Source organism: Colletotrichum truncatum (assembly GCF_014235925.2).
Source record: "Colletotrichum truncatum strain CMES1059 chromosome Unknown Contig_0012, whole genome shotgun sequence".
NCBI lineage: Eukaryota > Fungi > Ascomycota > Sordariomycetes > Glomerellales > Glomerellaceae > Colletotrichum > Colletotrichum truncatum.
In genome coordinates, this window is record NW_027222409.1 from 95,673 (window position 1) to 120,537 (window position 24,865).

Sequence of the window (24,865 nt, forward strand, 5' to 3'; positions counted from 1 at the left end):
GTCCATTGGTGCACGCCTGGGGCGATGTGCGCTAATCGTTTCAACAAACTGAGCCATTTAAAAAACATTACAGGGGTCGCGGACCATGATGTCGGTATTCAAGCACCCCAAGGTTTCGTCCAGACTTGGAAGGGTTTCTCCGTCACCCATGTCACTAATCAGCCAACTCCACTTCAAGACGAACGGAACGTGGCAGGTGAACTGCTGCTACTATTTAGTTCTGTCAGTGGGCTACGGTTGAGTGTGGCTCGTCTAGGTAGGTATGTTTCGGCTCCTACGGTAACACCGCTCATCTCAAGCAATCAACTTGGGTTAATAACCTCCACTCAGCCATGGGTTTCTTCCATTGGACAGCAGCAATTGTTTTCGTGTCAGCATTTGCAATTTTATGGAAGATCTCTGTCATTTCATTTGAGCCATCTCCCAATTTGTCTCAGTCCGAGCTGCGGCTGATGGAAGATTTGAGCGGCACTGCGACTGGTAAGCTGCCACCAATTTCCCTCGAGCCGACTGCTATCGTTTGAACACTGAGTGGAGAACATTACCCTAAAACGGTTAAGTTGTTACACCTACTAACGCACTACGCAGTCCGTAAACAAGCCCGTTTGTTCTGGAACGAGTCGTGGGCTGCTACAACAGCACAAAGCTTCGATGAGCTTGACAAAAGCGAGATTCACATGAACTGGTTGTCATTGTTTCCACGTAAGTCCAATAATCCCTGTTTCAGTATCAGAATCCCTAATCTCAATCCTTGTTGCGCAGCCGCGTGGCACGATGTGGAGAAAAAGGTCTCCCACTCTGAACAGCGGTCGATAACCTCAAAAGGACTATCAGTGTTTCATCAACTGGATTGCCTAGTAGGTGACTAGGCATTTTGACCCGACCCCAGTACCCTTGCTTACCACTCTTCGGCCTTTAGATGGAAATTTTAGACACGTTTCTAGATTACAACAGTACCAATGAGTCAAACACCAGCGCATACACTTACGAATGCTTCAGCTATCTACACGCCACACTACTCTGTTGCGGCGATACTTCCCTAGAAGGGAGCGACAAGTACGCGGCAGCAAGTGGCCGGAACGGAACATTGGGCATTGGCTCCACTCACATTTGTAAATCTTTTGAGTCGTTCGCTCAAAAAGAAAACACATTGGCAGGTCACTGACCCGGCCCCGGGACATGACGTGCGGCTGCAACCTTGCTTTTCATTCAGAATAAAACACTTCATTCTAGTTGCACAATGAGGAGCATTGAGTTGCTGCAGGTTTATTGAAGTTTAAGTTCATGTTCCCCTGACATGCGAACCATTCGTCAAATGATAGTCTTATTACGTAGCGGGTTATTTTGCTTCTTTTGTCGCAAGGCACAGGAATTTTCTGAGTCTACTGTATAATGTACCTCAAAGCTCCGTAAGGTATTGGAAATTGGCACTATGTTGAAAGCACTCGTCGCATCTTTTCAGTGTCTCATTCATCTCTGCACCCATACTATCACTAGTTTCTGCGTATGAGACCATACAACTACTCTTCTTCTCTGCAATTTGAAATGAAGTCTTCTTTTCGTCAATTGCAACACAAAATTACGTGCTGGACGAAACTTCGTCTAGCACATCAAGAAAAAGATTTCAGTCACGCAGAACGCCTGATCGAAGATGAGTCTTTGTTGGCGCAAACACCTCAAGCCAATGAGAGAGAACGAGCCCATTCTATTCCTCATGGATCAAGAACCACCTGCGTTTTGCTCGTATGGAAGCTTCTCAAGTCTCTTCTGTTCTTGGCAGCGGTCGGTTTCGTTATTGAGCACCTGCTCTCCATAGAAAGGAACCTGAAGAACGATTCGACGCCAAGAAACATCCACGCCATTCCAGACTGCGGACACGACACGGCGAGCGCCAGGGCTGCAGGCTGTGTCTACGATATAATGATGGTGGGATGGAGTGCACCACAGTGTTTTAACCCATTTGTCTCGGCGGATTCTCTCTCCAACTCTTCCACGCTCGCTGACGTCCGCGGCGCGGGTAGCTTCACATTTTCGGTGACCCCGGATTTCACCCAAATTGTGCGTCAAGATGTAGGCGAGATAACAAAACATGAATACCTTTACGCCAACTGGGAATTTCATAAGGCTCACTGTGCTTATGTGTGGCGGGTACTCGCAAATGCACTAGAACGGAAGAGACGGGGAGAACTGAACGTTTATGTTTATATGGCAGCAACGATGTATGAGCATTCTGTTCACTGCAGCCACGTTCTACTCGACAAAAAAAGAAACTTGACAGCGCCGACGCAGATACAAGTCAGTGGGACGAATCGATGTATACTACTTTGATTTTCGTGGAGCTCAATTTTATATCCTCACCCATTACATACGGAACATGAAATAAGCATTTAGTCAATCATACTGTTTAGGTCAATAGCAAAGACATAGAGTAACAATACACATGTATACAAAAAAAAAAAAAAAAACTGTCGTATTGGTCGGAGTATACTAATTCTGGAACTATGCAGAATCAAATCGTGCAAAGGTTGGCATTACTTCTTCTAATACTAGTCATCCTATGATTTGGTTAGGATATACCAACTTCGTTCTTAACTCATCCCGATCGGCGTTGAGCAAGAACATGCTCCCACAATGTTTGATATGGCCCTCCATTTCTCTTCTCAGTGACATGGTCGTTCCAAGAAAATGCCTTCGGAACTGCTTCCTCCATTCGAAGATGCAGTGCGTGACATGCTGCTCGTAAGTGAACCTGACGATTCTCCCGGGCTCTACCATCATTGACAATTCGGTGACGTTGACATGCACGGGTTTTCCGTCAACTTCCGTTTCATAATACCAAGCACCGCCAATCCCAGGACCCGAGCGTGCGAATTCATCCGTGAGATCGTGGTCGACACACTCGGGTTTCATCCATCCTAGCTCCAGCTCATCAAAGATACAGCCTTGTGCAATCCCGTCCGCTGTTGTGACTCCGCAGTGACAATGGGTGGCTTGATGAGCGCGGAATCCCTTGAAAGTGCGAACTGCAGCATCTGAGGCACCCCAGAGAGCAAAGCCAAAAATAAAGGTCTAGAGGATAAAACGCCAAGTAATTTTGGCTAACGAGAGGTTTGATCTGTCTTTTAAATTCAACATCTTTCCTGCTGGTTTGGATGCAGAGCAATCTAGTTCGGCGTTGAAAGGTGCAAGAAGCGGCTCGGCGGTCTCGATACCGTCAACATCTTTAGCGTCGGGGCAAAGAAAAGACTTATCACAAGGCTTCATTCCGGTTGTTGTCAACCAAGGTATTGTTTCTGAGATAGCGTGGTGGTAAGGCGTGTAGGAAATGACTACCTGATGCAATGCCGGTGCACGCAAAGACGCAAAGGAAGTGAAGGTGGGCGGCCACGACAGCAATTGCAGTTTACAGAGACACAGAATTGAATGATATGGCGGCTGGCCATTGTTTGCTCTGTAAGCCTAGCTGTGGGCCGGTCGATCGCGGCACTGTGCAGGCCATGTATCGGGTTCGATGTAAACACCGGTGTATTTTCGGCGGGCTAGTCCAGGATTTACAGGGTATCTCAACACATGAGTCAATAAGTCCCCTTACGAAGGGTTTCGGAACAGTGATGATGTATGGAAAAGTTTATCCAAGATGATTTCATCTTTTTAGAAAGTTTATACTAAGCGACTTGAGAATACGGAAGAGAGGCCCGTTCTTGACTCAAATTGGGCTCTATCAATGGAACCAGGGTAAGAGAGGTGAAACCAAGGTTGAAGATGCCACAGCCGCCATTGTTTGCTCTGTAAGCCTAGCTGTGGGCCGGTCGATCGCGGCACTGTGCAGGCCATGTATCGGGTTCGATGTAAACACCGGTGTATTTTCGGCGGGCTAGTCCAGGATTTACAGGGTATCTCAACACATGAGTCAATAAGTCCCCTTACGAAGGGTTTCGGAACAGTGATGATGTATGGAAAAGTTTATCCAAGATGATTTCATCTTTTTAGAAAGTTTATACTAAGCGACTTGAGAATACGGAAGAGAGGCCCGTTCTTGACTCAAATTGGGCTCTATCAATGGAACCAGGGTAAGAGAGGTGAAACCAAGGTTGAAGATGCCACAGCCGCCATTGTTTGCTCTGTAAGCCTAGCTGTGGGCCGGTCGATCGCGGCACTGTGCAGGCCATGTATCGGGTTCGATGTAAACACCGGTGTATTTTCGGCGGGCTAGTCCAGGATTTACAGGGTATCTCAACACATGAGTCAATAAGTCCCCTTACGAAGGGTTTCGGAACAGTGATGATGTATGGAAAAGTTTATCCAAGATGATTTCATCTTTTTAGAAAGTTTATACTAAGCGACTTGAGAATACGGAAGAGAGGCCCGTTCTTGACTCAAATTGGGCTCCATCAATGGAACCAGGGTAAGAGAGGTGAAACCAAGGTTGAAGATGCCATCAAGGGTTCAGTCATCGTAACAATCATTAAGATGATATCTGTGATTCAAACCTATACATATTTCAACGCCTGGCCTGATCAATTCCCTTGATCATACCATCCAAAGCACTTGAAATTGTTGTTTTCACTACTCCAATTACACTTGCCACAATGAAGCTCTTTCTTTACACCACTGTATTTGCAGCAACTGTTTCTGCAATTCCCATGTTACATGGCGCGAATGTAAGAGTCTTGTAGATTCCTTCGAACCACATATCATCGAAGAGCTAACTTATTGAACAAAGATGTTAAAACGTGAAGGCGGTGAAGTGTCGACAGACTACATCTTCACTGACGACCCAGCTGGCGGTGGCAAGGTTGACCAAAAGAAGAAGCGAGACGGAGGTGAAGTGTCGACCGACTACATCTTCACTGACGACCCAGATGGCGGCGGCAAGGTGGACCAGAAGAAGAAGAGAGACGGAGGTGAAGTGTCGACCGACTATATCTTCACTGACGACCCAGCTGCTGGTGGCAAGATTGACCAGTAGTCAACGGATTCGGAGCTAGCCATACAGAATTTGGAACAAGACATCATATGGCTGGCTTAGAATTGTGCTCCATCTTATCATAGTTTTCCACGGCGTATCAAAAAGTAGTGCTGCAAACAATGGCATCAATGTACACTCAGAGATAGAGCAAGAATTCAATGTTCGCATTTCGTTACAAATTTCTTTTGAGAAGTGAAGTTTGTCGCATCGAAGTTACTTCATACAATTCACCTTTACTTGATTCGATCTTAACCTGGACCTTCTTCGCATGTTTTGCTGCCTTGATACTTGTCTTGGACAAAGGTAACACCTCCATGAAACTTCACAGTCGGTAATTTAGTAATACACGCAAAGTTTACCGCTTTTTGCAAATGACAGAGGCCAATACTGAGTGACAATTTATGGTTGTGATTTCTATCAGGACAACAGCAACAAACATTTTGGTAGTGTGTTGTGTTTGGCTAGGTTTAGTTGCAGGGCAATTACAAAATGGCTGAAATTTCTCTTATCTGAGCAGATCAAGTAGTCTAATATACCCCGAATTCCATCAAGATGGTCTAGAAAATGCGACGCTTTTCTCTAACGATCAGCACAAGTCCGTTGACACAAAGCGAGCTCCTGAAAACTAAATCGCCACAAGTAAATAGGAGCTTAATTAAATTGAGACCTTCTTATTTGACAACTAGACAATGAATTGAGGTGGTGCTGAACAGCTCAAAAACCTCACACGATATCCAGCTACCACGTCATCGAGAGCATACCTGTCCTCCTTCATTAAAGCCTCATCTACACAATGCTGTCGCCCACCCAAATGACCTGTGACATTGCCGTTCGCAACTAGCACGTCCCTTCTCCAAAGCCACGCGCATCGATACAGGTGGAATTCCCAAGTTGTCCAAATCTGAACGGTTGAACCAAGAAACTGCACCTGATCAAGTGCTACCTCGTATAAGTTATTACGGTCATGAATGCCATTGATTGCAACATGCATGTTATCAAAAGTTGAGTTTTTATATGCGAAAAATTTCCAGTTGCGAATCTGGCGAAACTTTTCCTCTTGCTGCTGGTGTGTGCATTCAGGAGGCTGCCAGGTTCCTGTGGCTAGTTCGAAAACGCATCCTAGTCTTATTGCTGCATTGCTATCTTGACCACATGGATATTGATAAGAAAGTGCGTTATCTTTTATCCAATCGCGATCGCCAAAGGGTGAGGGCCGTTCAAGTCCGGCAGCAAAGCTATGGCCAAGTATTTTCAACCCGATGACCTGGCCAGCTAATGCAGCTATGAGACCAGCGGCGAAATATACGCAAAGGTGTTGAGTGTGATGAAAATAACAATTTGTTGAAGTTGGCTTCCTGTTCAACCACAGAGTATTAAGATAAGAAGACATTGCGAATAGCGAGCAATTGTTTGTGATTGAACTGAATCGAAAACAGATTCCAAGGTCGATTCGCGAGGAACAGAGTTAAGTAGGAAAGAATGACCATATACAGACGGATCCATGATAAATCATACTGCAATAATAGGTTTCAGGGTCGAGATAAGCACTCAGTTGCATATGCTGTCCGGGTTCGTAGAACACGGTGCGAGTGGTAGATTGAATATACGCACCCCTCCTTCTTGGCAATAGCACTCTCGACAACCGGCTGTTTGAATTTAGTCTTTAACTCTAAAAAGACAGTGTGGTGGTGTGGAGAAAGGTTACGGGGGAATGTGGCACCTGACAACTACGAACCACTTTTAGACGTTTCGTAGATCACAATGTAAGGAACTGGGTTAATCGCTGCATGCGACAAATTCGTGTCATTTACTTTCAAACTGAGTCGTCAAAACTCTCGCGGGATTCGAACATCAAGCAAATACGTTTCCCGCGGGGTGAAACACCAAATAGCTTGAGACCGGGTTTAAGATGGAACAGAATTCGCTAGATGTTCAACGTCATGCATTGGACTAGCGCCGATCTAATTAGGTTCCCCGTCTCGTGAGATGATAGCTAAAGCGGTAGGACCCAAATGTGTTGGCAGAAGTGGCATGGAAAGAAGTGAAATTCAGAAGCCAAGAAATGGGATACATGACAGGAGCAAAGCCCTATCCTATAAAATCTCAATCGTTGACTTGGAAAGGTAGTCAATTATTGGACAAGGTGTTCGTTTGAAAACGGCATGGCTACCTATTGGAAAGAACATGATATTATTAAAGGGCAATTTCCTATTACTTATCGATCAATATAAGCATAGTACATGTCTTATCATACATACTGTTGTATCCAGCATGGCCTGTGCCAGCCCTCTGGTTGTGCTTATCTTGCTGACTCTCCTCTCTCTCTCCGCTTCTACTTACTCCAACAAATGTCTATACACTGCGCTAGATGGTTTTTGATCATAACGCCTGTTTCAGCCATACATAATTAGTCTCATTACTTTTTTCATCAGAATGATTTCAGTATCCAGTTATGAACCTCTAGACAGCGATGATCTTGAATCAACGTCAAGTGTGCAGGAAACGAGTCGCTTTAGCAGCGTCGCCAGGTTCCAGATCGCAGCACAAGACTTTGCGGCTTTTATCACCGGCTTTCTTCTGGCTACTACTATTCTTTTGCTATGGAACCCCTCCACGCCATCATTAGAAGAGACCTACGCTCAACGCAGGGACGACATCGCTAGGATCTCCAAGTGCGGCAAGTCAGTCAAGGAAGCCAAGGCTGCTGGCTGCGTGTACGACCCTGGTCTTCTTTACTGGACCCAGCCGTACTGCAGTGCCGAAGACATCGCAGACGAGTTTATCCGCAATCCCGTGCATCAGATATACCGGGACAAGGAGAAAAATCACCCACTAAATCTTTCTTACATCTTGTCGGGCGAGTTCGGGGAAGCATATGATCGCGTCAACCACCACAAGGGGCATTGTCTTAATGCGTGGAAGGTACTCACACAAGCCGCCGCAACGTTGAGCCCGGAAACTCCAGAGGTTCTAGTACCCGGCATGGCTGTTTCCTGGAGTCATGTTGTGCACTGCAGTGAGGATGTCGTAGTCCCGAATGACAAAAGCAAGTGGAGGACCAAGCCTTATATTAAGTTTTGGCCCGGTGTTGGAGCCTGTCATTTGTTGAGAGCGCCCAAATTACCGGCTTACTTCAAGAGACACGGTGCTTGGTAGGCTGGATCTGACAACAGCTTAGGAGGCAGCAAAGATCCAATAACTCCACAATTCATCAAACATTTTTTCTCTATGTGTTCTTATTACAGATTTTACTCCAGAAGCTGGATATATTGCGCAACGATGGTGAAATAAAGGCTCCTAGGACTCATGCTCGTGTATTGAAATGTCTGGTAACTAGTGACAATAACGAAGGCTTTTAAGTCGTGGCATGACTTTTAATACACCCTGAAGGCTCCATAGAAGCTGACGCCCATGTCCTGCATCTTTGCTAAGGTAATCCGGCTCTTCTGTTGAGGCTTGCTGAGCCCATATGGGCAAAGCATCCCAAACAATTGCCTTGTAGAGTATTTGCTATTTGTGTTTCAGACATGCTCTCAACTTCCCGGTGTAACAAGTTAAAGACAAAACTTATTAGATACCACTACTATCACCAAGACGTATTATGACATCCGCCATCCTAGTTTGCGCGAAGCTTAAGCTAATTCAATTGCACATTGATTTTCACGTAGATTTGTGCAAACTACTACTAGTAGGAGCAGTCCAATGGGCAGGCTCGAGATGAATAGTGTCCCCTTCGGACTTCTACCTGGCTGTAATTTCCCGGAATGTTAGCAATATAATATCGTACATTCAACGGACGATCTGGACATAACCGGATGGACTCAGAACAGCCTGTTTGTGGAACATGCCGTTGCCTCGGAACTCCTGTACACTTACCTTATTAAGATGAATCTTTTGCAGGTTGATGGAGATTATTAAAATGGTCTAGGGGCTGGACAAGAGTTTCGATACTTCAATTAAGAATGTCTTATTTCTAGATCATCTTTTCGGACACGCCTCTAATTATTGCTTCTGAAGTCTTATAGCCTGGTCAGAACCTCCTGTTGATATTAGGCCCAATAACCTATCAGTGCCATAATTCCAGCACCAAGCAGCATGCAGAAGAACATGTAAGCAAGACCTGATCGACGTGTAGTACGATTAGGGTCGAAAAGAAGTCTCTTGCTAATAGTTCCACCAAAGCACTGTAGATCAACAAGCCAGCTGACACAGCGTTGAGAACGCCCTGGACAATCAACGCGGTCTTTGACTTGGGTGTATAAGTGTGACGCAAACCGAGGCCAATAGCAATTGACACTGGTGTTGTCAGTCCGTAGGCTGCGCAAAGAATCCAAGGGAGCCAGGTCCGTTTACCAAAGGGAATGGCCGACATGCGGGCGCCGATACCCAAACCCTCGAAGGACTGATGGAACACGAGAACAGGGTACAGAGTAGCAAATTCTGAGCCAGTGACCCCCAAGTTCAGGCCGATGATGACGGAATGGACGATGATCCCAAACTCGAGAATCAAAAATGCCGTAATTTGTTGCCAGAATAACTGTTTGATACGCACAGAATCTTCCGTGGAGGCCAACTCGTGGTCGACTACATCTTTCGGCTCGACCGAGCGATTCAGAAACTCAGAGGACTGGATGTTGCTTTGATGGCCTGCGTCTATCATTACCTCTGCTGCATTCGTATCTTTCACATGTCCAAATCTCCTCTCAACGTAAACCTCTGCTACGAGATCAAGTGTGAAGATACCAAGTACAGCAGCAAGAACGATAGCTGCACACCATGAATAGCTACCCCAATTTCCGGACTCGCCAACACACGTTCCGGGTCCGATGCGTTTGTAAGCCGGGTCGAGCAGGTGTATGAAGGCAGTGGCGATGATGACTCCACTACCAAAGAAGCGTGCAAATGTGTAGACTGATTTGGGGATTCTCTATATTCTAACCCTCTTTGCTACGAGGGGAAAGACGGTGAATGCCGATGAGACAAACAAGATGACAAAGATGGACGAGACTCGTGCTCCCATGTGACCGCTATAGTCGTTGTCCTTTATAGCGTAATAACAAAGGACTTCCGACTTGTCGACCTTGGTCAGATCAACAACAGGGCCGATTTTTGACACCATTTTTCTAAGTTTGGCTAAAACCTTTTTTCATGCAAAGAAAGAGGCGATAAAAAGCAGCCTGTGCGAGCTGACGCTGGTGTAATAGTTGAAGGCGATGTTATGGACGAGTCGAATTATGTGCTAGGTTTGATCAAATGCTTGTTACTACATCTATTTATCTAAGCCAGTACAAGAACCTTGATGGTGTTGAGCCTCGTAAATGGACTTCTACGGCATCACTATCCGAGTGGGGCAGGAGCCGGTCCATCCGTTGTTTGAGGCTCTTTGCGGAGGATGTGCCGATATGCCGTTGGCCGTATTGACGTCTGCCAGCCACAAGTGGAGCGATTAAGAATATGTGGGTGACATTGGCTAATGATCGGAGAGCGGCAACGATAAGTTTGTGCCAAGGTAAGAAGCTAAGGACATGGTTTGTATTCGTACCCTGGAATCTTGGAAATAAGAAACTCCTAATTGGCTTAAGGGTGTGTAAAAGCCAGTTCCACTAAAGACTACTCATGTCAAACAAGGAAAAGGTACGATGAGGCAGTTTGAAAGGCTGCTTTGCGTACTACGAAAATTGCGTCACTAATCTTTGCCCTTGGATTTCACCAGTTCAACGAAAGTAGGAAGACTTTTTGCGGCACCTAATGGCTGTACTTTTTACATCTCCACTCAGGCAGTTGAAAGGCGTTCGGGTAACTATTCAATCACTGAAGGCCACTCTGCCAGCCCCTCTCAATAGTCTCATTCATCACGATCAATATTGTATCCAGTCCACAGAACATTTATCTAAACATGCTTATCTATAACAGAATCCACCTTTTTCAAAAGACGTGTGAAAGGTTTGATGGATCTACTTTTCAAAGACATCAATAAGCATATTCAGATCCAGTTTAAGGGGCATATATGTCATGTTTTGTCATCATACTCGGCATGAGACTTGCTTGGCATTGCTTATTCTATGGCGGTCAGCTTTGAAAGTGGAGTTCCACCCATTCCTGAAGTAAAAAAAACTTTGCAGATTTGCAATATATCTATTTGTGTAATCTTGCCGTAAAGATACTCTCTCGGGAAAAATGTTTTAGTCGGTAATAAAGTACTTCGTAAATCGTTTTAGCCACTGTTCAACGCCAAGTATCACCAGTCGATCATCCCATCCTCGGTGCAGTAGGTGCACCCCAAGGCAGCCAATTGACAATTTTCAGTGACAGGAAAGACAGCTTATGACATTCACCGACGAGCAAGGCAAAGCCAAGTCTGGTCGGTCATCTCCACTCGCCTACATACTAGATCTAACGACTGTTCGAGATATTACGGACGAACTACAATAGGTGATATTTTCTACTTCGTTCACACTTGCGAACGTGTATCGCATCTTACCGCTCATACACTACCTCATGTAAAAGAATCACTGCAGTAATTGGTTCATGAGTTTGTAATTAAATACGCATTCAAATTAAGTTTTCCACAATGTTGGCATGTTGAGCGACGTTAAGCACAAAATGGATAGCATTCAGAGGGTAAGCTGTATCTTGACCAATGAATAGTTATATTCACTAAACACGGTTGCTCTTTATCCTTGTCTAATTGCAATAAACTAAGTAGTTTTTGCAAGCCCTCAAAACTTTCAGCAACACAAACTGGTTGTAGACTCCCATAATACTGTGTAAAACTTCAAAAAGCCCACGCAAGTGCACGAATGAGTGACAGATGCCAGTTTGAATACGAGAGCTAGGACGACGTCCCAGTTTTTTAGTCACAGTCTAGGAAGCTTGTATCGAGAGCAACGTTGCCATAAACAAGAATTGCATTAACACTGGTTGCGGAATGACCAAATGTGGTCATTGAGGAAGTCGGGAACCGTCCTCGCGCTGCCACGGTTCTGCCATTGTGCACCTTGACAGTCCCGCTCCCTGTTCATAGCGTCAGTAATATAAAAAGCAAATGAGTTTAAGTAATATACTTGCCGGTAAAAGGTGGTGCATCCGGAGTCACCGCCAACAGAGCTGGTCTTGTCGCCCTTGCCGTTAAGATTCCCTATGCCCTATTAACGGTATACTTTTGAATGTGAGAATCTTCAACGTACAGCAGGTGCCATCGTTGCCACGGTTTTCGGTGCTCCATGCACCACCGTAGTTGGCGTGTTCGTACAACACGAAGGTTCTGGCCGAAGCGACAGAGGCAAGCAGGGCGGTGACGAAGACGGTAAGTTGCATGTTGGGCAGGATCAGTATTTAATAAGGGATGAAGAAAAGATATAAGTTCTCGATGTAAGATGAGGCGAACTACCTTTGATGTAGTTCAATTTGAAAGATAGGGAAATCTGTAGAGGGTCGGGGTAAGTATTTATATTAAGGGGACTCCAATCAAGATAAATGCAGTTCTCTTTCTAAATAACCAATGTCGTAGGCATTGAAACCCTCTTCGAGCCCATCACCTTCCTGATGAAAGGAGTAATTCCCTAATTGACCAACCCACGGATCAGCCACTGATATTCGCGAGTTAGAGTATGCTTCGGTGTCTGATGGAGTGCAATCCTTGATAAAGCCAATACTACCCCCGCTTCCGCCAAGAGAGGCGTAAGAAATCTATAGTCCGAGCACACCAATTCGATAATCCAAACAAACCAATTAGACACTATTATAGCCGCATTTCAGACTGCAGCCGCTTTAAGAAAAATTCGTGCAGATGCTTAACTCATGATTAGTGAGAACACAACTCCGGTAAAATCAAGAAGTCGAGTAAAGATGTGCAGTCAGACCTTCCTCCTGGGAGAATATCGGTTTCGTAGCTACCCAGAACGCCTAACAGACCCTGGTGATTGGCTAGAGTAAAATGCCGGCTGGCACTTGGAGAACCTAAATATTATGTGCAAGGAAGAGCCAACGAATATGGCATGAGATAAAGATCTCAGTTCACAAGGTTACGCCTTGTCACCTCCTGTTTAGCACTTTACCTGCATGCCTCAAACTGACAAGTTGTGGTAGTCATAACAGTGAATAATAATTTATTGCTACACGGTGCTTAACTTCTTTTGTGAAAAAATTTGACTTGTCTGTGATAACAACGTCGTATAGTCCCACTAGATGCAGCGAGTGAATTTCAAAAAGACCAATGGGGAAGAGAATTCCGGTTCTCCAGCCACGAACGGATGACGATGGTGTGCAACAAGAAGCGAACTTGCTTTTTTTCCTCCAGTAACATTTAAAACGCTTGGTATGGGAATACTGGAAGGGGAAGGTAACATAGTAGGCATTTGCGATTGGGTTTTACCGACAACTTTTTATTTCTTACTGCAGACTTAGTTACATAGGGTGTGCAATCCTTTACGATCCTTCGAAATGTTCTTCTGACAGTCTACTCACAGATGGACTCGTGCCAAGATACCTCTCGTTTGTTTTTTTATAAATACTCACACAAAGAACGTGCAATTCAGTCCAAGAACCCAATCTATATGCCTCTATACGAAGGCGTGTTTAAAATCAAACCCTCCTCAAGTAAGAAACAAGCTTGAATTGGTTGATGCATCCAGTAGCGCTAACTTTTATAGACCACTCGACTTCAACATGAAGGGCATTGCTATCGCCAGCCTTGTAATCGGCATGCTTGCCACATCTGCCACCGCCATTGTGTGTTCGGGACAGTGTGGTGCTCACTGGCAGTCCCCAACTCAGTACTGGTACTGCGAGTTTGCCTGTGGTGGTTGCGCTTGCAAGTGTGGCGAGGGAGATCCTTACAGCGCTTGCAATTGAAGTGGGCGGAATCATCATCTCTGAGGGATATTAGGGCGCGTACGGAATGTCGTTTCGGTGGCTAGAGTGTATTGATTGATTCTAACCTCCAACTGGGGAAGATTTGGACTGTTGATACACGACAGTTCAAGTCAGCCGAGGTTTTCAACACGCAATAAATGGATACCGCATCATGATTCCCAGCCATCATCATATGACATTGAGCGCCGGCTTGCGCAAGCCAAAAATGAAGCTGTTGACCTGCTACCAGGTCATATTGTGACTGAAATACCTTTCAAACCTGCGATGTGCCAACCTACTGGTCAAACAAAAAACAAGTTATAGAAAAACATACAACACCAGGTATTCGCTGGTCGTCACCGACCCAACTACTAATCCGGCCCTCACTGGCTTATCTATGGGAGAGCGGACGGGATCCCGAGTTCTCCAGTGGGTATGGTCGTATGTGCCTTTTGTGGTGAAAATAACACTTGTTAATGGTTCTTTGCAAAGGTTCTAGAGTTGAAAATAACTATGCAAGTCATCCCACTCTAATAAAAGCATTATTAAAGCTATACTTGGGTGCAAAGCCTTTTTGTGTCCATCGAAAAGTTTATTCTAGCTGCTTTGTTGATGCAGTGATCTCAACATGTCCTGTGATAGATACCCTCGATGAATAACATCATAGCGCTAGTAACATGAGGGAGTTACTAAACCTTCCTCCGCAGCCAGATCTGCTGCGTTTCCTCTTACACTATCCTCAAGCCCAATGAACCCAGCACCATAGGACTCCTTCAATAAAGCTTCGGCCCTCTTAATTGGCTCAAAGGTACTAAGGTCCTTGTCGTTGTTTGGAAAATCTTCCCATTTCTTTTGTGGGTACAACTTTCGTAAAATACTGACAATGTCCTGAAGGTTGACCGGCCCAGCAATGGCGAAGATACGTTCATTCTGCACGGAGGGATGAGCCAACCCGATTATGTGTAAGCGTGCGTCATCCTGCACGTTAATGAAGTGTTGAGGAGGTGTATCCTTCAGGGATTCATAGTCGTGGTCCCAGAGTTTCTTCACCCAGCGGGCCGATGTCGGGTAGCCTTGCTTAGCGGCATTTATTAAAGGACCGATGTTGGCGTTAGGTTGGACTTTATAAAATCAGTTGGAAAAAGCGCAATGCGGATGTTTACTATATGTTGAACATGAAAAATACTCACCCGTGTTGACGACCAAGGAACAATTGTTCTCTTTGACCCACTTTGAGATAGCGCGCTCCGACTCCACTTTGCTAGCGGAATACACTGTTTCTCCGTCGTAGGTGGATTGTCTGACGCGTTCGACAGCCTCATCATTGTAGCTGTCTTTAGTGAGCGTGAAGACCTTTCCCGGCTTCGGCTGCGTCACCGCGAAAGAAGATGAAGTGAAAACGAAACGCTTCAGGCCGGCTTGGGCTGATGATTTCAGGGCGTTGAGTACACCTTCAACTGCTCTAGGGATCGCAATCTTAGGATCCCGGGAGCCTTGCATGTCATTTGCCACGTGGACGAAGCCAGCGGCGCCTTTTCCCATCAGCAGTTGCTCAAGTAGAGAGAGAAATACAAATCAGAGGTGAAAAGCAGATAATTACCCTCAACAGCCTTGTCAAAGGCGCCCTTGACTTCCATGTCGGGTACCGCAACCAACTCGAAGCTGTCCTTGCCGTACTTCTGGTTGAATAGAGTTTCTATCCACTGGTTTTTCTGCACATCTCGTGTTGTACCGCGGACCTTGTAGCCAGCTGCAAGCGCCTGATCTGCGACATGGGAACCGATAAAGCCACTGGCGCCAGAGATGACGATCAAGCTACCGTAAGGGACAGCGGGATTTGGGATGCCAGGGATTGTCATTATGACTAGCTCGGAGTATTTTTGAGAGGCAAAAGGTAAAATTTATCACACTTTTAGTAAAGAAGTTTTTCGAATTGATTTTGGAAAGACAATTGAACTACTTGTAGTCGATACCACCGCTTTATGTAGCAAGCTTTCGGTTGTGAGGACACGATCTACCCCACATGTTGGAAGTTTTACTACCTTAGTTTGAGCAGGGTTGCTGTTCGAACGTGGGGTGATGATTGTTAATTGCACCAGACCATTGAAAATTAGGGAGTGTCACTGCGGCCAGGTTGACGTCAGTCCGCCAATCAGAATTTCACTATGCCGAAAGTTGCAAGTCTAAGAGTCGGTTGGTTGCATGCTGACATTATCGCGGCTTTAAGGTAACTCCGGGCGGAAGCAAATTCTAGATGAGTCACGCCGTTCAAGGTCTCAGACTTTTATTAGCTTACACAACGTTTACAAGTTCAAGACATGCAGCAAAGCATCCTGTTACTTGCCACCAAACTCTATCACAGCATTTGTGCTGCCCAGGTCTCATCAACTGACCAGACAACTTACCCTGAATTTATCGTGCTTCTGAAGGTAATATAGTTCCTGCACAACTCTCCCGAATCTTGACCAAATTGGATCGATCTTTGATGCTTGCTACGATGTCGGAATATCTAATAGCGAACACCAGCGAATATCGTGGGGAGGAAACTTGTGGGAGTGTTGGCCAAATGAACTGTCACGAATGCGTGCTTGGCCAGTGTCATTGGAAGAAAAGTAGGCGGCACACAGGCTTTGTAAGGGCACATGAGAAAACAAATTAGACGTGCACAGTTATCATTATGATTTTGTTATGGATTATATCATATGCTATAAATGATGCAGTGGAACCGGCATAAACATTGCTTTCATGGTCAACCAAGGGCACAAGCGAACCAAAAGGCCAAACCGCTGACATTTCAGAAGTCATGATTATCTTGAAGACACATTGTTTGTCGCAATGGCCTCATTATTGAACATCTGCCTGAAAGCCACGTGTTTTAAAGTCACCGGTGTAACGCATCCAGCAGGAGTAACCAGCCATCCAACCTACGATACGTTCTCGTCGACTTTTTCAAATCAATTTCGCTACACGAACCCTCGCTTGTGGTTCTCATTGAATGGGATAATGGGATATGTCACACGTAAAACGTAACCAACTATTGCCTTGACCACAACGTTCCCCAACGCAAATATCAGGGCTTCGGTATTTCCGATCCTCCTTCATCAAAGTCAAATCTCATGCCATCGTGATTTAATCAATTGAGCCTGGATACCCCACCAAAAGGCACCAGAATCCGCATCCGTCATCCATTGTTCGTGGTTAGCTCACTGTCATTGAACTCAAACACCGATTCCATTTTCAATGGAACCTTGAGGGCAGCTTTCTCCGAAACGAGAGCATTACTTTACATCAAGCCAGTCAAATACCCCCTCCGGTTCAAGACGAAGCTGGGAATTTAAATTTCATCTCACAGACAGTGGTTAATACCTGAGTCCATCCAGGTGACGCGACTGATTGACCAAACTGCACCAACAACTTACTTGTCCAGCGTATTAACCCATCACCATCTCGAATTACCACAACTCAACACAACTCCACTCAGGATTTGCGAGATTACAGTCTCAGCCCCGACGGCAAGAAAATCTACCAAGATGGATTCTTTCAGCAAGCTGCCAGCAGAGCTCCAGGTAGAGATCATGGTACAGATCCGTTCCAGACGTACTAATCTGCAGTTCATCCAAGCTTCGCCTGTGATGCTTCAACAGTACATCAAATCAAAACATACGATCTCCCGGAAGGTGCTTGCCTTAGACCTCGATGATGAGATGGTTCAAGATGCCATTGCGATCGTTCTTTTTCCTTCACAACTTGAGTCAGGCGAGTTGGAGATTTCGCCTCTCCGCCTCTGTCGCTCTTGGGCAGCACAAAAGCTCCCAAATCCATTACGCAAACACAATGATCGATTAATCGGCAAACTCCACAAACTACATGGGCGACTCATACTCTTCATTGAAGACTACATAACCAAGGCTATTGCCGTCTTCCCGCCTCGGGAGTATGTTTGTCTTCCTGATTTATCATCGATCAGTGGACAGTTGATATTCAAGGGCCAGAAACTCAAAGGCAGTGCCAGATTCGACGCAGCTAACCTTACGTGGCTGGAAAGAAGACGACTATTGAGAGCTTTTTTTCGCTATCAACTGATATCGCTGATTAATCGACAACAATTGAAAATTAAAGGGCCATGGAAAATGAAACTACACCAGTACAAAGGCAAATGTTTCAACCGAATAGACCGAGAGGGCATTATTTGCGTACAAACATATGTAGAGTCCCTTTACGGGGCTATCTTCGCTCAGGTTAGCGACAGCTGGTTGCCAGAAAATATTCTGGATCCTTCTCCGACTCTTAATCCCGGTCTGCTATACCCAGACAACCTTTGCGTCAACCCTAACGACTATGTCTCTGATTTCGGCTGGGACTGTGACATCCTTCCAATTGCATCACGCCTAGCTGGATTTGGCTTGGATCTCGTCACCATACTTATCCGATATGCCACAGCCGGGTCTTCTAGGCGGTTACAGCTCGACCAGTGGCTCCAGTGTAAACGCCCAGGGAATGAATCAGAGTTTTATTTCACATGGTCCGAATACCATCCTATGTATGGAACCAGCATTCAAGGATGGTACGTTGAGGAAGATGATTATACGGAAAGCTACAATTTTGACGTGGAAAGTGACTCAGAAGAAGAGAGTTACGTAAATTTCACTCTAAAGAATGACGACTTTATAGAAGGAAGCATGGAGGAAGTGGAAGACCCAGAGCCCGCTTTGTATCGAGTAATTTACTCTGGGATTTCGGAGTTCTCCCAAATACACAAAACAATGTACCGACAACGAGCCTGGGTATTTTTTGAGGATAGTAGACTCTACCCATCGTCTAACGCGAAGCCGCATCTTCCAACAACAAAAGAGTTCGAACAAGAACAGTTAAACGGCCAAGAGTTCAATAACACATGGTTCTCAGATCTCAAACGCGCAAGACGCCAGCGTCGATCGCAGACATGGCATGACAGGCAGCGTGCGAAGTCTTTTGGTCATAGAAAGACTGAAGACCTTCGAGAACCAGATGTGAAAAAAGAGCTACAAGAACCCCTCCCCCGAATAACATGGAGCAGAGAGTTATGCATTGCCTGTCCGTTTTGGCATTGAAGTCGACATCTGGTCCGGTAAGGAATGAGACGCAAAGTGGTTCCATGTAGGGTACATAGATTTTTGGTCCCCTACTACGATCAAAATGAACAAAAGTTATAATACTTGACTTGATGCTAATGCTGTTCTGGTAACAGATTCCTGAGTTACCGTTTTGCTGCATGAACAATCGGAATTGTGAATACATTCCATCTTGCCCGGCTTGCTCACTCGTCTTACTTTATTATGAGGCGGCGGATAATCTGGTTGTAGCTAAGTGAGAAGGCAACAAGGTTATTTTATACCTTGAATTTGACACCTTGCAGGCAAATTGGAATTCAAGAAGTCTAGGTCCTTGCAGAAGATCACATCGGTGGCTGCAACAACAATGCGCTGTGTGTATATTGTCAGTGAGTAACCGCACTTGATTAAGTTAGTGCACTCGCTAAAGCCGTGGGTAGACTTGAATATCTGCAATTTAGACTCGCTAACATGCAATTCGTTAGCGAGCCAAGAACAATAAAAGGCTAGGGATGCAACATTTAAAGCCAGACCGTGCTTTTTGGGCCATTATGATTGACTGAGGTTATTGGTTCAATACGAACTGTTGGTATTTAATTCCACAAACTCACTTCCGCCAACATGGAAAAGCTTATTTTCTAACAGCACTTCGCTGTATGCAAGTCCGCTTTATCTTGGCTACTCCAATTGAGCAACTTTTCAATGACGTTTTTCAACATTTTAAGCATTGAGAGATTACACCCGCTTAACAATCCTCGGCTCCGGCGTCTGATGTAGGCCCGTCCGAGAGGAAACTCTCTTTGCCGATTCATCCGGAGGATTCGGCATCGGTTCTCGGACCACGGCATCATACCGTCTCAACTTGCAGTAAGTCTATCTATGATATAAGTATCTGGCTTTTTCAAAATCATTCGATATATTCAGTTCCCATTGAGTCCTTAAATCATCAATGGTCATCACCGCCCTAATATATTCTTTGACCTCATAAATCGGACAACGTTATTGCTTATTCAAATTCTACGCCCAAGTTCGTGTACTTTCTGATTCAACAACCATGAGCCAACTTGCGCAATACCATGTTCAAGCGTCAGTAGACAACCCCATATCGCATGAGCATCATCGTTCTATCAGCGCTCTGTGGGAGAAGAAGTGGAAGCCGTCGGCCCAATTGGGCATCTATCCTTTTATGGATGGCAAAATTGAAGATTTCGAGCCACTTTTCGACAAGCTTATCAAGGAAAACGGCGATGATTGCGCCGCCCTCTTCAATCCTGACAAATACGCCAAGCATTTTCTGCCCGTTGCGGAATCTCTTATTTCCCAAGCTAAGTCTTTGGAGGAAGTTGGAAAAACTACTGAAGCCCGGGATTTGTTCCTTCGCGCTGGGGCTGTTTGTCGACTTGCTCGATTCCCAATCAACCGTGTCGATTATCCGCTCTGCGATAAAGCCTGGCAGCTCAACAAGGCTGCTTACATGGCAGCTTCACCGTACCTCGAAACGCCAAACGAAGAAGTCTTCATCCCTCACGTACATGCTTCTGAAGTCGCTGGCGAGTCCAAAAGCTCTACTATACCTGTTTACGTGCGTGTACCTAAGGGAGAGAGCCCCAAGTCGGGCTGGCCTGTCATTCTCTACATTTGCGGCTTGGACGCCTACCGAACAGAACTCACCGAATTAGTCACAATGTGGAACCGTTTAGGGTACGCCTGTGTCAGCGCAGAAGTTCCCGGCACAGGTGACTGCCCTGCGGCACGGAGCGACCCTACTTCACCTGACCGGCTGTGGTCCAGTGTGCTTGACTGGATGGAGAAAGTCAAAAGTGAGCGGGGATTCGACACTTCCCGCATCGTGGTTCATGGTCTAAGCACGGGAGGATACTACGCCATTAGGATTGCACACACTCATGCCGACCGACTGCTTGCAGTAGCAGCCCACGGTGGCGGATGTCACCATATGTTCGATCCAGCTTGGCTCCGTGCCGTTAATCACATGGAATACCCCTTTGCTTTGGCTGAAGCAATGGCATACAAGTTTGGCTACGAAACGGTCGAGGATTTCGTCGAGGTCGCTCAAGGTCGTTTTAGCTTGCTGGAAAACAAGATCCTTGATATGCCCTCTACACATCTGTTGCTTACTAACGGTGTAGAGGATAGCATCTTCCCCATTGAGGATTGTGTACTGCCACTCAAGCATGGCAATCCTAAGGTGGCAAGGCTCATTGAAGGACGAGAACACATGGGCTCTCCAGAGGCAGACGCCGTCGTCGTTGAATGGATTCGTCGTTTGGTTGGGAAGTAGATGTAACATTCCATAGAATATCTTAGTGAAGAACAAGTAACGAATAGGCCCTATGAGTATATGATATTTCTTGAAGATGGTTCGAGCTGAAATACGGTCCAGGGGACTCTGACTGCCAGGTTTTATTGGCAAAACTTTATCTTCTTAGAAAATTCATTGTCTCGGTCAATCGATATTCTACTAACTTACAGAACGGTGCAAACATGAGACCAAAGGTGAACGGCGCACGAAAGACAACCACTCTAGAGACGCTCAAAAACGCCGCGATAACATACGCGTCAACCTTGACGTAGACAGTTTCTCAGCCATAGAATAATTCTGCCTTTCTGTACCGATGCAAAAATCACGGCAATACTGTCCCCAACAATAATGAAAAAATTGGTGTGATCGCTGAGTAGGTAGCGGCTGTGCAACCGTGTGCTTGTTTTCTATAACAAAAAACGACAACTAATGAGTATATCTCAATCAATAAAGCTCACATCAATACCCTGACCCCATTTCAACTTATTGGAGTTTTCATGTACTCTAGGGCATGTGACCGTAGTCGTTTTTGCCAGTATGAGACCAAATACCTCCCCTGGTCGCACTCTTTGCAGCCACAAAATAGTAAATGATTAGCAACGCTGCACGGCTCCACCACCCAAGAATGATTGTCAACACCGTCACATAATATTCCTGGACACGTGGGTACAACAGCCAATGGACAGCGTAAGCGAAGTACCACGTTGAACTCAGCAAATTGAAAAAGCCAGCGAAAAGATATGAAATCGCTGCCTGTAACGACTTTTAGTTGTGGCTGTGAAAAGGCGTTTGAAAGAACTTACACTCTCAAGTGGCGTTCCCCTCCTCTCCATTAAGACGAAAATCGACATTCCCATGATAATCAGCGACGCAATCCAAAGAAGAATCGACGTTGCGCTTATCAATTTGTAAATAGTAAGAGCACGTCTAATCGCCTCCCCCGTCGAAAAGATCGAACCTATTTTGTTTGTGTAATTCTCCTGGAAGTCAGCGGAGAGGCCGTAGAAGGCCAAGGCCAAGGTCACAATAACAAAGGCAAGAATGTAGGCGGCGTATCGTAGGGGCTTTTGCAAGGTATCCGGTTTGCCTTCGAATGCGAGACGCATGCTTGGACCAAATTCAATTAACATCACCATGACCATTGTTGCCGAGATTGCGTTGAAGAAATCCGCAAGAAATCCAATATGGAACGATCCCCGAACGATGTGCCAGTGCGAGGCGTCCGAAAAGGCTTCGTAGGTCAGCATGACGCCTTGCACGAATAATAAACATAATGTTCTGAAATGAGGTTAGTATCGTATTCCTGGATCGCAAACTAGTCTCACTGATTGTTCGATGCTTACATTGCGAATAAAAAGAAGCTGGCTTTGAGCCATGACACAAATTTCCTGGCCGGATCTCTCCGGCGCCTAAGTTTAATCAGGGCAAGTATAGTAAAGGGCAAGATAACCAGGAAGACGAGGCCAATGAGGACCGTAGACACAACGCTGTACGTCGTTGCCGTGAGGCTGTCGGTAAATCCAAGAGGCATCTTTTGACTGTGTTAATTATTGGTGATGATTTGATTTCTGATTGATGAAAATGGGGACGCGAGTCAAGGGTTGAGCTTGAGACAGGCTGTTGAGCATATGTAGATGAAAAGCAGTGCTTTATAAAATGGAGAACTTTGAGCAAAAGATAATACATAAAATGCGCCGCAGCAACTTGGCGTAACCCAAAGTTCCTTTCAGGTTCTTAAAGCAGCTTGATTTATGCGGTCAATAGGTCATGTCGGAGTGGTATGTGGTATGTTGGGGGCTGTGGTGTCGCCTCTCCCTGGTTAGTCTCGGGCGTTGAGATCCACTATGTGACTTGGCGGATGAGATCACAAAAGGTCTTCCATCACTGCTACAAACCAAAACAGCGCAGCCAAGCTTGGAGCCAACAAAAAGGAATCCCAATTTGTCGGGCGACCCATGATATAAGGCCCAAAGTGGCAAGTTTGTTGTCAAATTGGCCGTTGGTCCGGGCATTAGGAAATTCCCGAAGTGGGCTGAACCAGGTGCAGATCCGGACGGGCCAAGCGGCTTGCCCTACGGTGTAGCGTCTAGGCTTACGTAGTTGAGATCATCCCGCATAAGCACCGGGCGCAGCACTTCCACGGGACGATGAAAGCAGATATGTCATCTGGTAAAATAGACAAGCGCTTAGCCATTATGCAATTTGGTTGGTTGTTTGAAAAAACCATGAAGTCGCTTATTGACACAGATGTTGATGGAACTGGTAAAGGACATAAAAGTCAACCTCCACCTCTAATCTCAAATGGGAAGCCCACCCATCCTTGAAGAGGGAGCTTACAGACGCAGCAAATACCCGTGATGAAAACAATTCTTTTATTCCTGTTGGTGTCGCAAGTCTTGGGCCAGTGGACGGAGCGCTGGGTGACAGGAGCAGGACTCTCGGAGCCGCGCTGGGACAATCGTTCATTGGAAGATTATCGAAGCGCTTTACGCAACCCGAATGCTACCCGTTCTATCACCTTGAAGCCTTGGCAATGGGCGCGTGGGAATGTTCCACGACTTGATCGACTAGAATGGACATGGCGTGAGTACACGATGCTTTACCACAGATCTCCGCTGTAACAAGTCGATTCCCGACTGCTAAATATCTTTCTAGGTGTAAACATCACAAACATTGCACTCCCAAGTCTAGCGTCCGTGTTCCCGGATGTGAGCGACCCGCATCTTGTTAGCACAACATACGACTTTTCCTGGACGGGTGGCGGTAATCTATCGCAGCCGCTGCATTGGTCAACATCCCCTTTCTGCATCACCACGATGGCAGCGAACTTTGTTTTTCCTCCAAACGTCACAAACTTGTACAACGAAAGCAACTCAGATATGTCCGACTGTGAAGCAATCATAGGGAGTGACTGCCGCTCTAAACTCAATGTTGACGGTAACAACCTCAGAAGTGTAGACCGCTGTGCTGGTCCCCAAACTTTATGGAGCGATATCTCAGAGTGCAACGCCACGTTTGGCTACGCTTCACAGGCCAACCTGGGCGGCACGAACACGGATTTCGGGCTTTTGACATTCGACATAAACCAGCAGCCTAACAACAGCAGCTTGCGGAACGAAATAATGCCGATCTCTAGCGGAGATGGATTTTTCCAGCTAGCCTCCGGCATACTTAATGGCTCTGACGCTGCAGAGGCATATCGCAATGCCACACATGGTCTTCAGTTCATCATGTTTAACACTTGGATTGATATTGTGAATGGTCAAATAAGTAGACCTAACGTCCTCTGCATGAGAGTCAACGCGACAACAGTTCCTTCTAGCGCTGCCCTAAAAGCATACACGGTGTGGGGATTTGGCGTTGTCATAATTACTATTTTTAGTTTGGTTTTCTGAGAAGCTCTTGTTCATGAGTAATGAAAGGCACATCGATATTCCTCTTTGACATACTACCAGTTTCTATTCCGTTAATAAACTGCTTCTCGTCAATCCTGCATTTGCAGTAGCTACTTAAAATTCACTAGATGAAAGTTTAGCCAGCCACACAGCAGTTCATAGGCCTGTTATACATTCTAATCAATAAAAGCACAAGTTCCCAAACAGCATTCTAAGTACGGACAAAATTGACCGATAA

General features: G+C 45.7%; 10 protein-coding genes across 10 annotated transcripts, besides 1 other annotated feature; 6 read left to right on the top strand and 4 right to left on the bottom strand.

The window, feature by feature from the left end:
- Positions 1–1,506: 1,506 nt before the first annotated feature.
- Positions 1,507–2,328, top strand: CTRU02_214836 (uncharacterized protein; the record flags this gene model as incomplete). The annotated part of the gene is made up of 1 exon (XM_036726650.2): positions 1,507–2,328. The coding sequence occupies one exon, from the start codon at positions 1,507–1,509 to the stop codon at positions 2,326–2,328; it is 822 nt and encodes a 273-aa protein (XP_036581837.2).
- A 2,261-nt stretch (positions 2,329–4,589) lies between these two features.
- CTRU02_214837 (uncharacterized protein) lies at positions 4,590–4,969 on the top strand (the record flags this gene model as incomplete). The annotated part of the gene is made up of 2 exons (XM_036726649.1): positions 4,590–4,661; positions 4,724–4,969. 2 exons carry the CDS (start codon positions 4,590–4,592, stop codon positions 4,967–4,969), a joined length of 318 nt encoding a protein of 105 aa, XP_036581836.1.
- A 682-nt stretch (positions 4,970–5,651) lies between these two features.
- Positions 5,652–6,359, bottom strand: CTRU02_214838 (uncharacterized protein; the record flags this gene model as incomplete). Its single annotated transcript, XM_036726648.1, has 1 exon — positions 5,652–6,359. One exon carries the CDS (start codon positions 6,357–6,359, stop codon positions 5,652–5,654), a length of 708 nt encoding a protein of 235 aa, XP_036581835.1.
- Positions 6,360–7,402: 1,043 nt separating this feature from the next.
- CTRU02_214839 (uncharacterized protein) lies at positions 7,403–8,125 on the top strand (the record flags this gene model as incomplete). Its single annotated transcript, XM_036726647.1, has 1 exon — positions 7,403–8,125. The coding sequence occupies one exon, from the start codon at positions 7,403–7,405 to the stop codon at positions 8,123–8,125; it is 723 nt and encodes a 240-aa protein (XP_036581834.1).
- A 910-nt stretch (positions 8,126–9,035) lies between these two features.
- Positions 9,036–10,088, bottom strand: CTRU02_214840 (Zinc-regulated transporter 1; the record flags this gene model as incomplete). Its single annotated transcript, XM_036726646.1, has 2 exons — positions 9,036–9,852; positions 9,955–10,088. 2 exons carry the CDS (start codon positions 10,086–10,088, stop codon positions 9,036–9,038), a joined length of 951 nt encoding a protein of 316 aa, XP_036581833.1.
- A 1,792-nt stretch (positions 10,089–11,880) lies between these two features.
- On the bottom strand, positions 11,881–12,286 carry CTRU02_214841 (uncharacterized protein; the record flags this gene model as incomplete). The annotated part of the gene is made up of 2 exons (XM_036726645.1): positions 11,881–12,107; positions 12,157–12,286. 2 exons carry the CDS (start codon positions 12,284–12,286, stop codon positions 11,881–11,883), a joined length of 357 nt encoding a protein of 118 aa, XP_036581832.1.
- A 1,933-nt stretch (positions 12,287–14,219) lies between these two features.
- Positions 14,220–14,321: a sequence feature (Protein overlapping with rRNA (CTRU02_214842, KAL0930022.1) was converted to a misc_feature.).
- Positions 14,322–14,491: 170 nt separating this feature from the next.
- Positions 14,492–15,681, bottom strand: CTRU02_214843 (aldehyde reductase; the record flags this gene model as incomplete). Its single annotated transcript, XM_036726644.2, has 3 exons — positions 14,492–14,943; positions 15,013–15,354; positions 15,423–15,681. The coding sequence occupies 3 exons, from the start codon at positions 15,679–15,681 to the stop codon at positions 14,492–14,494; spliced, it is 1,053 nt and encodes a 350-aa protein (XP_036581831.2).
- Positions 15,682–17,352: 1,671 nt separating this feature from the next.
- CTRU02_214844 (uncharacterized protein) lies at positions 17,353–18,912 on the top strand (the record flags this gene model as incomplete). Its single annotated transcript, XM_036726643.1, has 1 exon — positions 17,353–18,912. The coding sequence occupies one exon, from the start codon at positions 17,353–17,355 to the stop codon at positions 18,910–18,912; it is 1,560 nt and encodes a 519-aa protein (XP_036581830.1).
- Positions 18,913–19,966: 1,054 nt separating this feature from the next.
- CTRU02_214845 (UPF0255 protein) lies at positions 19,967–21,211 on the top strand (the record flags this gene model as incomplete). The annotated part of the gene is made up of 1 exon (XM_036726642.1): positions 19,967–21,211. The coding sequence occupies one exon, from the start codon at positions 19,967–19,969 to the stop codon at positions 21,209–21,211; it is 1,245 nt and encodes a 414-aa protein (XP_036581829.1).
- A 2,378-nt stretch (positions 21,212–23,589) lies between these two features.
- CTRU02_214846 (uncharacterized protein) lies at positions 23,590–24,627 on the top strand (the record flags this gene model as incomplete). The annotated part of the gene is made up of 2 exons (XM_036726640.1): positions 23,590–23,815; positions 23,888–24,627. The coding sequence occupies 2 exons, from the start codon at positions 23,590–23,592 to the stop codon at positions 24,625–24,627; spliced, it is 966 nt and encodes a 321-aa protein (XP_036581827.1).
- Positions 24,628–24,865: the final 238 nt, after the last annotated feature.